Source organism: Panulirus ornatus, chromosome 61, assembly GCF_036320965.1.
Source record: "Panulirus ornatus isolate Po-2019 chromosome 61, ASM3632096v1, whole genome shotgun sequence".
Lineage (NCBI taxonomy): Eukaryota > Metazoa > Arthropoda > Malacostraca > Decapoda > Palinuridae > Panulirus > Panulirus ornatus.
Window position 1 is genome coordinate 3,112,890 of NC_092284.1, and position 13,638 is coordinate 3,126,527.

At 36.5% G+C, this 13,638-nt stretch overlaps 1 protein-coding gene and 1 long non-coding RNA gene across 2 annotated transcripts in view; one reads left to right on the top strand and one right to left on the bottom strand.

The window, feature by feature from the left end:
* LOC139767494 (uncharacterized) overlaps positions 1-13,638 on the top strand; it is a 53,253-nt gene that overhangs the window by 37,224 nt on the left and 2,391 nt on the right. The window lies entirely within an intron of this gene.
* The window catches only part of LOC139767493 (tetratricopeptide repeat protein 39C-like), a 30,160-nt gene continuing 20,917 nt past the window's right edge, over positions 4,396-13,638 (bottom strand). Inside the window, exon 12 of the mRNA XM_071696918.1 lies at positions 4,396-13,509. Within this exon, the coding sequence (XP_071553019.1) occupies positions 13,396-13,509 (114 nt within the window). The 3' untranslated portion in view covers positions 4,396-13,395. The remainder of the gene's footprint in view (positions 13,510-13,638) is intronic.

The following is a 13,638-nucleotide window of genomic DNA, read 5'->3' on the forward strand; positions in this document are numbered from 1 at the left end:
TTTATCTAATGGTTGTAGATATATCCATGGTTGTTATAAAGGGATAAATGACGGTTGTTGAAGTAGTTAATTACTGCCATGGTCACCTAACCTGACCCGAGGTAGTTAAACGTGATAACTGATTACCGTAGACTTTCCTTGTAAACAAACATCGATATATTATCATACTCGTTAATAACTAATAACTACCCCCTATACCAACTGACCCGAGGTAGTTAAACGTGATAACTGATTACCGTAGACTTTCCTTGTAAACAAACATCGATATATTATCATAACACTCGTTAATAAATAATAACAACCCCCCTGCCAGCCATACGTCTACGTAAATTCATAACTTATTTAATCTAATTATTATTACAAGAATAACTGATAACTGACTATATTGGTAAGTTACTACTGCACAAGGTGCGAAATTGTGTGGTAAATTGGCCGGGGAATAAATGATTTATTGACATCATTGTTGTGTTCAGACGCTTCTGTTTACTGGGCGATAAAGCGAATGTGACGTAATGACTTGTTGGTGCTGATGACGTCATGACCTGACCTACGGAGGTCAAATATGACGTCATCGCATCCAAGGGTCGTATATACTGTATCATAGCGCTCCCTCCCCAACGCGGGAGACGGCGACAAAGTATAAAAAAAAATATATGTATATTACATAGACCCACCTTACTTTATTTTCCAAATATAATTATCAAAGTTTGTTTTTCAGAGTATCATTATCCATGTTGTACTTGAGGGATTTGTTCTCAAAATGTTGGACTAATTAGGGATCGGTAATGAAGTATTTATTGTGCTTCTTATCGATCTTAGATCCTATTTATCGAAAGGACTTCAGTAAGAATAAATAAAAGACTTTTTTCTTAATTTTACAAGACGCAAAGCAAGGTATTAGTGCTGTCCATTGATAAAGTATTTCATTATATACCTGAAGTCTTGATAATGAGTTAATATCATTAGTGATGTTAATATCATTAGTGATAATGATAAATTAACATTGTAAGGTTAGTAATATGAAGTAGTGATGAGTGTAGTAGAAGGTGAGGCAGCAATCGTTACATGAAGGAGGTGACCTCTGCGCCACATTGCACATTGATGTTCCCGCTAAAATAAATATGTTTCACTAAATACGTTACCACACAAATGTGATCCACGTATCCTCTTCTACCTTTCCTAAAACCCTCTCGCTCTTCACTTAGTCTGCATTCAGCCGCTTTCATCACTTTCTACATACACACTTGTGCCGGTATAATAACATAATTCTAATTGCTACATACATCCTGAGCACCTTTTCCTCCTCGAGTAAAGTAACAATCCTGGTCATTACCCAATCTTCAGACACAAGCTTCCGTTTCCATGTTGAATTATTACATATAAGATGTATATCCGTTTGATCCTCCTCCACACCTAATTATTAGCCTTCTTACCTGCCTCTTTGTTATAGGTTTGTGCACTTGTCACCTCCTCCATGTAACAACTGCTGCCTCGCCTTCTACTACATTCATCAATACTTCAAAATCCTCTTTCCATCTTACCTGCATGAAAATTACGCACATGATAATTCCAATGTAAACTAATGACAAGTGATCCAGCAGTTTAAAACATAAGTCCCATTCCTTAACTAACTCCATTAATGAACAGTACAACCAGAACTTTATATTGCCAGCTTATTCCTGTAGTGCACAGACCCGACTCAAGGATGCTAAACTTACCTGAGATTTATTTACATTTAAAGAGATTTTGTGTTCAGGATATGGAAAGGAATTACTCATATCATCTTTAATTTTCCCATTTTCGAGATGTGAGCTATTTTATGTGTATATGAAAAATATACTGAACCACTTAAAACTAGCAACGTTAGACACGCACACATCCAACTGACCACTTTGTCTTACCTATATTTCAGTAAAAGCACTTGACATTCACATATCTCTGATAGTCAGTCACTAAAACTGCATTCACATAATGCAATTGGAACAAAAAAAAAAAGTATTTGGAGAACATACTCAGTCAGTAAACAACTTCTATTACCCAGGCTTAAAATTAAACGATCTAAAAGGAACAATTGGTAGCACTAAAGCCCTGTGGTTAAAGCACTCAACCGTGAAGCTCAAGGATATTTAGATCCTCGGAAAATACAGATTTACTTAACTACAAATGGGCACGACAGAAAAACAGAAGATGGTCGCAAGTAATAAGAGCCACAGTCCTTAATTGTGTGCCACTAGCTATGAAACTCATAAGCTTTAACCATACCGCCAGCCCGGTGCCAGACAGTGGAACAGGGCCAACAATACAAATGAGTAAATATCAAAAAATAACTTGGCTTCCCTACTTCATAATTCATCGTATTGTGATGGGTACATAGGGGCAAAGTGAAATAGCTGTGCTCTCCATCACATTAACCGTTGTGCTTTCTTTTGATGTTTCTTAACAAGCAGCTGTTTGAATACTTCACATTTTATAAAAAAAAAATTTATCCTCAGAAACTACAGCATCAGTAACTTCCTATGAGCAATTTCTAAATTATTTACTCAGTAAAATGTTTATAGGATCAACAGTTTAGTGTTGAATACACTGGAGTGTAAAAATTTTAAACACAATATTACTATTTATATGAAGTTACATGAAATTTTGTTTTAGGCAACATAACTTTAATTATTATTCAATATCAAACTAATACAGTATGTATTTCATTCTTTCTTCTGTCAATGCAGTTCTTGTATGGGGCAATTTTGACGAAGTTTACTTCATACAAAACTGTGGTTATAAAAGTATGGCATGCATATAACTAACTTCATCATAAAATGTTCCAATTAACCTATTTAAATGACTTCCTAATCATTTTCTCCCATCATAAATCATTTTATCTTCATTTGAATTTCAAACTTAGCAATACATCTTAAGAGATATTATACCATATTGAGATTCAGGTGATAGAAAGAAAATGTAAGGCTAGAGCAGAGATTCACGCGAGACATTTAGTCACAATGGATTCCATCACCTGATAGACATCAGTCCAATGAAGAAGTCTGTTATGGCAAAATGTGTCGATTAAAGCTGCTTTAACCTCGTATTTCATGAACACCTCCATTCCAACATATGTTATGATAAAAGTTACAAAAAATACAATATTATCATTACTTGTGCAAGACCTTTCTTTATGAGTAAACCTCTATTTTATTTCTCTTTGACCCCTGCTGCTGAAACTTAAATATTGTCATGAAATCTCAGTTAAAAATAAAAAAATGCTAAAAGCACCCTAACATATGGGCCACCTCAAAAGCTCGTATAAATTCATGAATATGCATCTATATTCAGTAAGGTAGTTTTCAATAAATCATGAAAATAGAATGCACCACATTCTAATAGCCTTCCATTTTTGCCGACTGCCCACTTACCACCATATTAAAGATGTTACAAAATATAAACCACATAACACCAACAAAATAAATATTTTGACTGAATTATTATTCAACACAATAATGTGAATCATATCAGCCAATTGTGCCTTGAAAATGACACCATTTTGGCCCCAGCAGCAGAGACATCGAACAGAAAATATAACAAAAGTATTTTAGTGGTCATACTAACACTAATGCACAAATCAACCTGTTACTGCTAAACAACACCTGGATATTTGTGCCTGTATTACAGTAAGATAATATAATATAAAAGGCATCAACGAAACTAGGGGGGAAGTGGTGTTATCCATGACAACATGAAATTGGATACATTTAAAGCACTTTCTTCATATCATGTAAAGTACACTGAATTAGGAATTTCCATTTACCTGTAACATTAATGCTCGTTCCTGATTTCATACCAGGGTGGCATTAATTAATGAGATTCTTCCCCAAACATTTGGTTCCAACCCATTTCCACACCCTCAATTGCTGAAAACTAAATTCTCCTATTTCCCAGCAATTTTGCAAGAAAAGGTGGCTTTCACATTAGTGAAGCAAGGCATTACATAGCTTTATATAAAATTTACAAAAAAACAATTTCACATACAGTACACCATCACACTTGGCATTATCCGACACAAAGCATATAAAATTATTTACTTTTTGAACTTTCTATTGACAGTTCTGGTCAAATACTGTTTCTCCTATGGAGACAAATGGTGTTTATCTGCATATTGTTCATTATGTAATGGAAAATAAATTTCTTAAAGAATTAAGTTTTAAACTTAGAAATATAATACTCTGAAATAGGAACTATCCACATGCTAATCTTTGGCTAAACTCTTCAAATGTTATTGCAATATCAAAGTCTTTTGTGAATTATGAGGTAAATTCCCTAGATCATCTATGAACATGTAGCTGCATTCACAGTGCATTTTAGTTTTTAATACACAATACAAATATGAACTTTTTAAAGTTACACATGTACATACACACGTCCAGACACGCAAATATACATACCTACACAGCTTTCCATGGTTTACCCCAGACGCTTCACATGCCTTGCTTCAATCCACTGACAGCACGTCAACCCCTGTATACCACATGACTCCAATTCACTCTATTTCTTGCCCTCCTTTCACCCTCCTGCATGTTCAGGCCCCGATCACACAAAATCTTTTTCACTCCATCTTTCCACCTCCAATTTGGTCTCCCTCTTCTCCTCGTTCCCTCCACCTCCGACACATATATCCTCTTGGTCAATCTCTCCTCACTCATTCTCTCCATGTGCCCAAACCATTTCAAAACACCCTCTTCTGCTCTCTCGACCACGCTCTTTTTATTTCCACACATCTCTCTTACCCTTACGTTACTTACTCGATCAAACCACCTCACACCACACATTGTCCTCAAACATCTCATTTCCAGCACATCCATCCTCCTGCGCACATCTCTATCCATAGCCCACGCCTCGCAACCATACAGCATTGTTGGAACCACTATTCCCTCAAACATACCCATTTTTGCTTTCCGAGATAATGTTCTCGACTTCCACACATTTTTCAAGGCTCCTAAAATTTTCGCCCCCTCCCCCACCCTATGATCCACTTCCGCTTCCATGGTTCCATCCGCTGACAGATCCACTCCCAGATATCTAAAACACTTCACTTCCTCCAGTTTTTCTCCATTCAAACTCACCTCCCAATTGACTTGACCCTCACCCCTACTGTACCTAATAACCTTGCTCTTATTCACATTTACTCTCAACTTTCTTCTTCCACACACTTTACCAAACTCAGTCACCAGCTTCTGCAGTTTCTCACATGAATCAGCCACCAGCGCTGTATCATCAGCGAACAACAATTGACTCACTTCCCAAGCTCTCTCATCCCCAACAGACTTCATACTTGCCCCTCTTTCCAGGACTCTTGCATTTACCTCCTTTACAACCCCATCCATAAACAAATTAAACAACTTTTTAAAGTGTAAGTGGAAAATCAGTTCATGAGAATATACGTAATTAACAAACTATAAGAGTAAGAATCGTAATCCATACAACCCTTTTAAAGTGCCATCGTCTCTGAGTGAAAAGCATATTGGCTGTCATAAAAAGAAATGTGTCAGAATCTCGGAAGATTTTTTCTACATTCACATAATTATCATATATTGTCTGTTAAGAGGCATCAGTGCAACTCACTGACAAAGAGAACTTCCTTCACATTCCTAGACCCTGCCCATCACTGAGGTGGTCACATTGCAGAGAAATTACTTTGACAGGAGCTACACTCGTACTAAGCTTACAAAGCAGATGTAAGACATTCCTCTTCCTACTGTGCTGTGCGGTACTAGCTAGACCTGACATTCTGACAAAATTTCATGACTGGTAATCATAAGTAGCTGCTACACTGAGTCCTAATAAAAACCACATATTGGAAATACAGGATACAGAGAAAATGCTCATGACCACAAAACTGAGCTAATTTGAACAATAAAAATGTCTTTTTAAATGTTTAAAATATGTTGGCCTCAGTGGTAACTACACCTCACACATTTCCCTCTTTCTCAAAATTAGATTAAATCTTTATCATCATAAACTACATAATACAAAAATAATTCAGTACATGGAATGTAAATATGCCTTGCCCGACATTCAGCACTGACAATCACTAATATCATAACTTTATACAGAGATTCAAGACTGATTTGAGTACAGACTGCTCATTTAATGAAAAAAAATGGATTTTTGATTTCTGCAATTCAGAGAACTGCAGTCACAATGTAAAATGAGTTTTAACAAACAAAAAAATACGTGATGCAAAACACCAATGTTCTCCACTGGAAACCTTGCTTTGGATATTGAAGTTCGCCTTCAATCCCCTGACACACGCTATTCTCATAGAGGAGTTTCCCCATTCTACCTCTCATTTTCTGGCTGTTGGTTCTGATGCGTCACCTGCTCTTGGAGCATGTTAAGTATCATTAACACCTTAAAGCAAGTGTACAATACTGTTTCCATATCAGGATGCAAACACCACCCTCCTCTCTTTGACATTACAAACATCATTTCGACACACCATGCGACCTCTCATTCTGAAGCTGGAATTTCCAATTGAAGACTAAACATCATCTCACCTGACCTTCACTCCCTAACATATAAAACACAATATCTCCCCACCTCTCAACCTGCATTCCCTGCTGGAAGATGTGGCTGACTTCCCGAGTGCTGTGGAAGCACCATAGAGAGGATCCTGGGATAGGATAACTACTAGAGCATGTCACAAGTGGAAGCACCAGTTTCCACAATTTAAAAACTGACTTTTGCTACCATCTCCGAAACATGTGACAAGTTCTCACAAACTTCGGATTTTTAAAATTCATAAACATTATGATCAATGGTCACACAGAGAGGGGGAGAGTTTACAGTAAGCTGTTGGTGTGCGGGAAATAAGCTGTCTATATGTCATAACACTCCACTTTGCTCAATCCCATGTTTGCCTTTCACTCTTCTGAATGTTTGGGACCTAGTACCTCAACAGCATCTTTCACTCCATCCTTCCATCTTCTCAGTCTTCCCTTCCCTCTTATTCCTCACACTTATATGACATAGATCCTATCCGTCAAGACCTTATCTATTTTTCTTAATCTCATCTCATGTCCAAACCATACCTTGATCAGCTCTCTGACAACACTTATTATTACATTTATTCCTTACATGACCAAACCTCATCATACCACACATTCACCATATCCCAATCTTTAACACTCAGGGCCCAAGGCTCGCATCCATGACAATAACAATAATGAGGTAATTTTTTTCCTCTGTTCCTGGCACTACTCTTCTGATGCAGGAAAAGGTTAACATATGAAAAATATTAATGCTAATAATTAGTAATAATAGCAATAAATAAAAACAGCATTGCTAACAAGGATGTCTATGACTCAATGTCAAAATTCAGAAGATGGTCTGAAGTGAATAATATAAACAGATTTTACAGTCCTTGTCCAGGTCTACAGGCAACCACAGAAAACTAAAAAAAAATAATAAAAATGGGGATCATTACACAGATAATAATGGGTTCCAGGAAATGGGGAACTTTCTGTTTACCAAAAGCAAGGGATTCATCAGAAAACATTTGCATTTTACTGAGCTACGAACAAAAGTACCGGTACAGCAGCTGCAATTAAAATAACACACTGAACTGACACAATTCAAGAGAATAGTACCTTAAGTTTTGGTAATATAGTCTATGGTTTTAGAATACACATACACCAACCTCTGAATATGTGGTATGGTGTTAACGAACCAAGACAAATCCTCACTCATAAACCTAGTATATAATCCAGCAGTATCACAATTATTCCTGTATCCAGAACACATGCAATTCACTGACTATTGTTTTATTGCTATGTTAACAACATTATTACACACTTGTCCAACAGATGGTGTGCAACGCATGTATCCACAGTCATGCTGTCCCTCAACACTGTGTTTATGACAGGTACTACATTTATCTAACAGGAGTGCTTAACTTAATGGATGAATGAAAAATAGATACAATATCACAATGCTGAGGAGAATCTTGCTTCAAAGCTCACTGTATAGAAGTAGTGAAATAACCGTACACTTCTCCATGCAAAGAAATTATTACAATACGCACACCAATCAACAGATTAAAAATCAGACATACCCTAAATCAGGGACAACTGTGCTTCACTGGAATCCACCAAACAGCTTTACCACTCAAACAAATCTTATCCATCGATCAGTGTTCACTACTCAAATAATTTTCAGAATATACACAAAAATATGAACTCTGTTGACCTTGATTTTAAACTAATTTTCTAAAAGTAAGTATTCTGATCTCGTACGATTTAAAGACGATTCTCAAAATACTTAAGGAAACTACACTCTTTAACACATATTTCATCTGCAAACACTCATACATGCATGCATACACAAATATATGTACATATGTACATATCTGCATACATACTCTCTGGACTCTATACCAAAATCATGCACTTAACTTACCAAGACAATGCTTTAAGTCACTGTACAGCTGAGATGAATAAGCTAATTCTGAATATCACTTGCCACATACTCCTATTTTCTTTTTTTCATCACTGGAAAATGGTAACAAGTGTGTTTCATTTCCCAAAATCGGTACCCTTACACTTAAAATAACATTTGCATATATGTACTTGACCTTAAAAATTGTGAATATTACTCTTATGCCTCAAGAATTCAAAAGCCCTTGCATTTCTTCCCCTTTCTTTATGTATTTCAAAAAAGGTATAGAAGTGGCATATAACTCTGCCTGTGGTGCACTAATATACTGACAGCAATGCATTTATTTCAACAAGTTAAAATAACACACACACACACAAAAAAGTACTCCACTCCCCATATCTTAATCATATAGGTGAATAGCTCATCTAAATAAATAATAAAAACTGAATCACTTGGAAAGACGATACATTACACAATGACTAAACACGAAATTTTACAAATTGCCTAGTGTTCGTAGTCCATCATTCACACTCCTTAGGATAAACTTGACCATTAGCCGACTTCATATGAAATAATCCTTTACAATTATCGTCTAAAAAGACGTTTTTGAGCTTCAGGAGTTCATTATACTTTCAGTCATACAAGTAGGCCACCACTCGTACACGAAATTCGAGTCTGCCATTGTGTCTACCAAACTATCTAGAAACAAGGCATTGCAGTAGCTGCTAAATCTGCCGTAACATTTCACCATGACGACACTCTAGATATTCACGTTCGTACAATTGGCTACAAATGACAGCCTGTTCCTATCACCCCTGCTTCCACAATCACTCATCCCCTTTTGACACAAAGGAAACTAGACCAAGGCTAGCTTCAGCAAAAGAAACTTGCAACCACTAACTTCTTGCCCAAGTGCTGTGTCCCTCAGCATAACAGATGGGAAATCCAACTAATAACAGAGGAAACAAACTAAACTCATTATTGCCGTAATAAAGACCATTATATAAATAAAAAGAAGCTTCCTTGTAGGAAAAAAAAAAGTTCTTGACCCAGATGCTGAACAACTTATAGGTTCTGACACCCATTTTCAGCTATAAACTGTGTTAACTTGACTAATAACAGAAGTTATTAATCCCACAAGATCAGTGCACAGAGACATACTTTGTATATATTGAAACATTAGGTATCCAAGACAGACTAGATGAATGCATGGTTTCTGAGAGATGGGTGAAATTTCACCAAGTCACAAATCAGATATCTATACAACTTGGGAGTGCCATCCTACAGCTCTCCAGTTACTTATAAATGTTTATAAGCCAGGATTGTTGACACCTGGATACATTATGTAGGATTCTTCGGAGGAAAGATAGTTTCAGATCTGAAGCCTTAACATAGTATAAACAGAGATGCCATCTTCCATATCCTCTAAAATGTCTTTGCAAAGCACAAAGACTATACAGCTTCATGGATTTCTTCCGTGAATAAACTTAAATGCCATAGGCAATTAATGTACTCGATACCAAAACTGATCACACAGTTAAAGAAGACAAATGGATCGATAAGTAACATATTCTACCAGTGCTACAAGTTTAACTCTTTTCACTGTGGCAGTCATAGTATCCACTGTACGCTCAATGTGAGGCAGATTCTCAAATATTCTGTATAATACTTCCATAACTCTGTCATTACAGTTACCAAAAAGAGAATTTTCAAAACCGCATACAATTTAATCTAGTGAAATACTGCTTATATTAGGTAGAAGTAATTCGTAGGAACATTAGGTCGGAGCCTCTAAAAACACTGCATTAGAGTTGCACTCTGCCAGTGGCCTGTTATGGCTGAGGCACAAAAGGCTAAGAGGCAGCACTGGAAGTCACTAGTTATGGGGACTTTTGCTGTGGCCATCCCCTTGAGGAAGTTCCCAAAGGGAACAGGTGTCAAAGATAGACAGATATTGCTAATGTATGCCACAAGCACTTTATGTTAAGCAGTTCTGATGCCAAGTATACGAGGTAAACTAATACCGCCAAGCATATGTAGTGAGACGTGGTATTTTGGGAGGTGTTTAGGTCACATATAAATATGATTACGAAGAATTTTCATCACTGATTTCAATTATTTTGTACAAGTTTCACAGCTTCCCAGATTAATATTACATGATAAAGGCACAGATCTCACAGACTGAGAAGTGTATGGATATATTTGAGGCTGTAGCAAGGCAAAAACAGGCATTTAAAAAAATTAGTTCATATAAACACCTGCCGCAATGAACAGAAACTGACATACCGCACTGTTTATACATATCACGGCCACAGTGAAAGAGTTAACATTTAATTAGCACTCATTTGATATATGGAAATACCAGACTACAAACATAGCTTTATCATAACAAAAAAGTGAAATTCATAAAATAAAGGACATATACCATTCAACTAAAATACAACTAACACAAGTAATCAATAACATGCCCGGACTCTGTTCACAAGTGGTTACACCTTCAATGGGCTCCTATTTTTGTAACAGGACAGAGATCAAGGAATCACTCATCCCATAAAAGTCATCATTCCTCAGCTCATCCATGGAGTGCAGCCTCAAAGCTGCAGGAACCCAGTAGAAGGGGCTCTGCTGTATAAAAATGATAATAATAATACCTAGAAGGATCAAAGCAAAGTGGAAACCAAGGAGGCAGTGGAAAGATGGAGTGAAACATGCTTTGAAGGCTTAGGGCCACAACATGCGGAAGGGTGTGACGCATGCAATGGGTAGAGCAAATGACAGCGGAAAATGGGCTGAACTAGGGCATGTGAAGTGGTTGGGGGAAAACACAGAGTGGATAACAGCAAATGAGACCATTTCTTTGTTGGTTCCTCTTACTAAGTCACTAATAAAGAAAAAAGCAGGCGCGTAGGAAAAAATAATAGTAACAAGAATATCCCTGGGGACAGGGATGAAAGAACACTACCAATGTATTTCCTGAGTGTAGCAAAAGGCTACTAAGAGGGGTGATCAGAGCAAGGCTGGACATCCTCCCCTCCTGTATTGACTTTCCAAAAGAACGAACAACGGAAGGAAATGTGACCTATTCTGTTGTGAAGTTTAACTTTCAGTCTGATGGGGTCTACACAGCCTATCACTCTGAGAGATTATATGCCAGTTTCTTTGTAGTCTTTTTATCTTGACAGAAACTAAAGTGTGTGACCTTATTGATAAAATATGAACATACAGTAAGGCAGATTTGGTTAAATATAATGATTTGCATATTACAATGGGAAACAAGTTAGTTTGCTCACATAACCTAAATTCTGGGATTTGAAGCTATAAAAATACCGAAGTGCATGTTTTTACTAATTCCTGAGTTTGCTTAAAAGAGAATCGTGACTTTCACAAATAACATACAATTGACACGGAAATCTGATTCAAAGTTTGCAATAGAACAAGAAAGATGAGCTGTTTGTCCTAGAATCTTAATGTCTTCTTAACTGATTCACAATAACAAAATGGTGAATTTCAATCCTGAAGCATAAGAGTAAAACATGCAAGTAATTGTGGCTAATGTGCGAGTCTCTGCTTGCTGTGTTGCACATCAGTGATACACACCTAAATCTTACCAAAAGAAATTCTGGAATCATAAAGCCTCCATACATTCAAGTGCATTTGCACTACGAACATGGTCTGTGTATCTCTCAGTACATTTCAACTCTATACCATTACATTTAGCCTCTATTATTCATATAAAATTTCTATATACTCAAACAGCAAAATATCACTATTGTTTTGAGCTATCTATTTGTATTTCACATTTATAACATTGGCCCTTACAGAATCTCAGCCTGACATGAGCCAACAGGCCCTTCCACACACACACCCACACACACACACACACACAAGGTTTTCAGCAATAAGAGCATAAGTTTAAATATTTAGGAAGGCAGATGATTCTGATTCTAGGCAATATCTTTTATACTAACATGAGAATCATCAAAAGGTTCAATCCTCTCTATTCCAAAGTTTACAATTATTCTTTTTGGGTAAATATCAAACCGATAAATGTATCATAAAAATAAGCATCATTTGTTACATTTAATTACACTAAAACTCATCAAATCTAGACCCCTAAAATCCATTTTTTGCCTCAAACAGGCACATTTACAACCATAAGCCAAGCCTCCATAGCATTAAGTGACATTGCCATGGTCACCCCAGGTTCTCCTGAGGCCTTTACGGATTTCAACTCGATTAATCGTCAAGTTTTACATAATGCATGAGGAGGGCAAGTCCACATGCATCGTGCAGCTAACAACTGTTCCCCAACATCCCTCAACATACCAAGTAAATCCTTGAGCTATCATATTTCATCATTCTTGATATTTTCTGTTTTGTAGGCAAAATAGCAAGAACAAAAGGAATGTTTACCCGGCATGAATTATTCATATATTCTGACCCTCTGGCACTGGTCTGGTCCAGATTAAGGAGTTTTACTGTAATATCAAGACAGAAAAATAATATATATAATTCATCTAAACATAAATGAGATCTGTTTTAAGTAACGGTTAAATACTTAGTAAATACATCCAAGTATTCTCAGCATAAATGAGAGCGATGCATGTCCATCAAATCTGCCAATATGGCTTATAAGTAATTTCTTGTTTACAGCATATGATCTGCTTCGCTTTCATCCATCATAACCATAACAGTTATTCTCAAAAGTTTCTGAGACGCTGCAAAGACCACCAAAACACACTAATAAAAGGTATAAACAATTTAACCAGTGTGATCTGGGCTTGCAGTGCAAATTAAAATTTCTACATCTAACAAGACTTTTAGCACACAATCTCACTGAGCTAATTACAAATCAGATTCATAATACCCCAACTTCTATGAAATATTTATAAAAATAGCCACTAAATTTGTTTTAACTGAGCCAAAAATTCTCAAATTCAAGTCACAGCTGCTCATATTAATGACCAAAACTTATGGCAGATTTTTCAAAGCTGCATGAATCCTTACATTAAGGCGGTTTTCAAAATCATACCCGTGGTAGTTATCTCTGACATCCTCAAGGCATTTTCTACCTTCGTCTAGAGTCTGCAACAAAAAATAGTTCTGTTACAGATGCACTGTATTTTCTAAATTATGGTACAGCATATAAGATTAATATATTTCAATGCAGAAAATTATTGCAGAATGCAATATGTGCTACAGTGATCAGCTAAT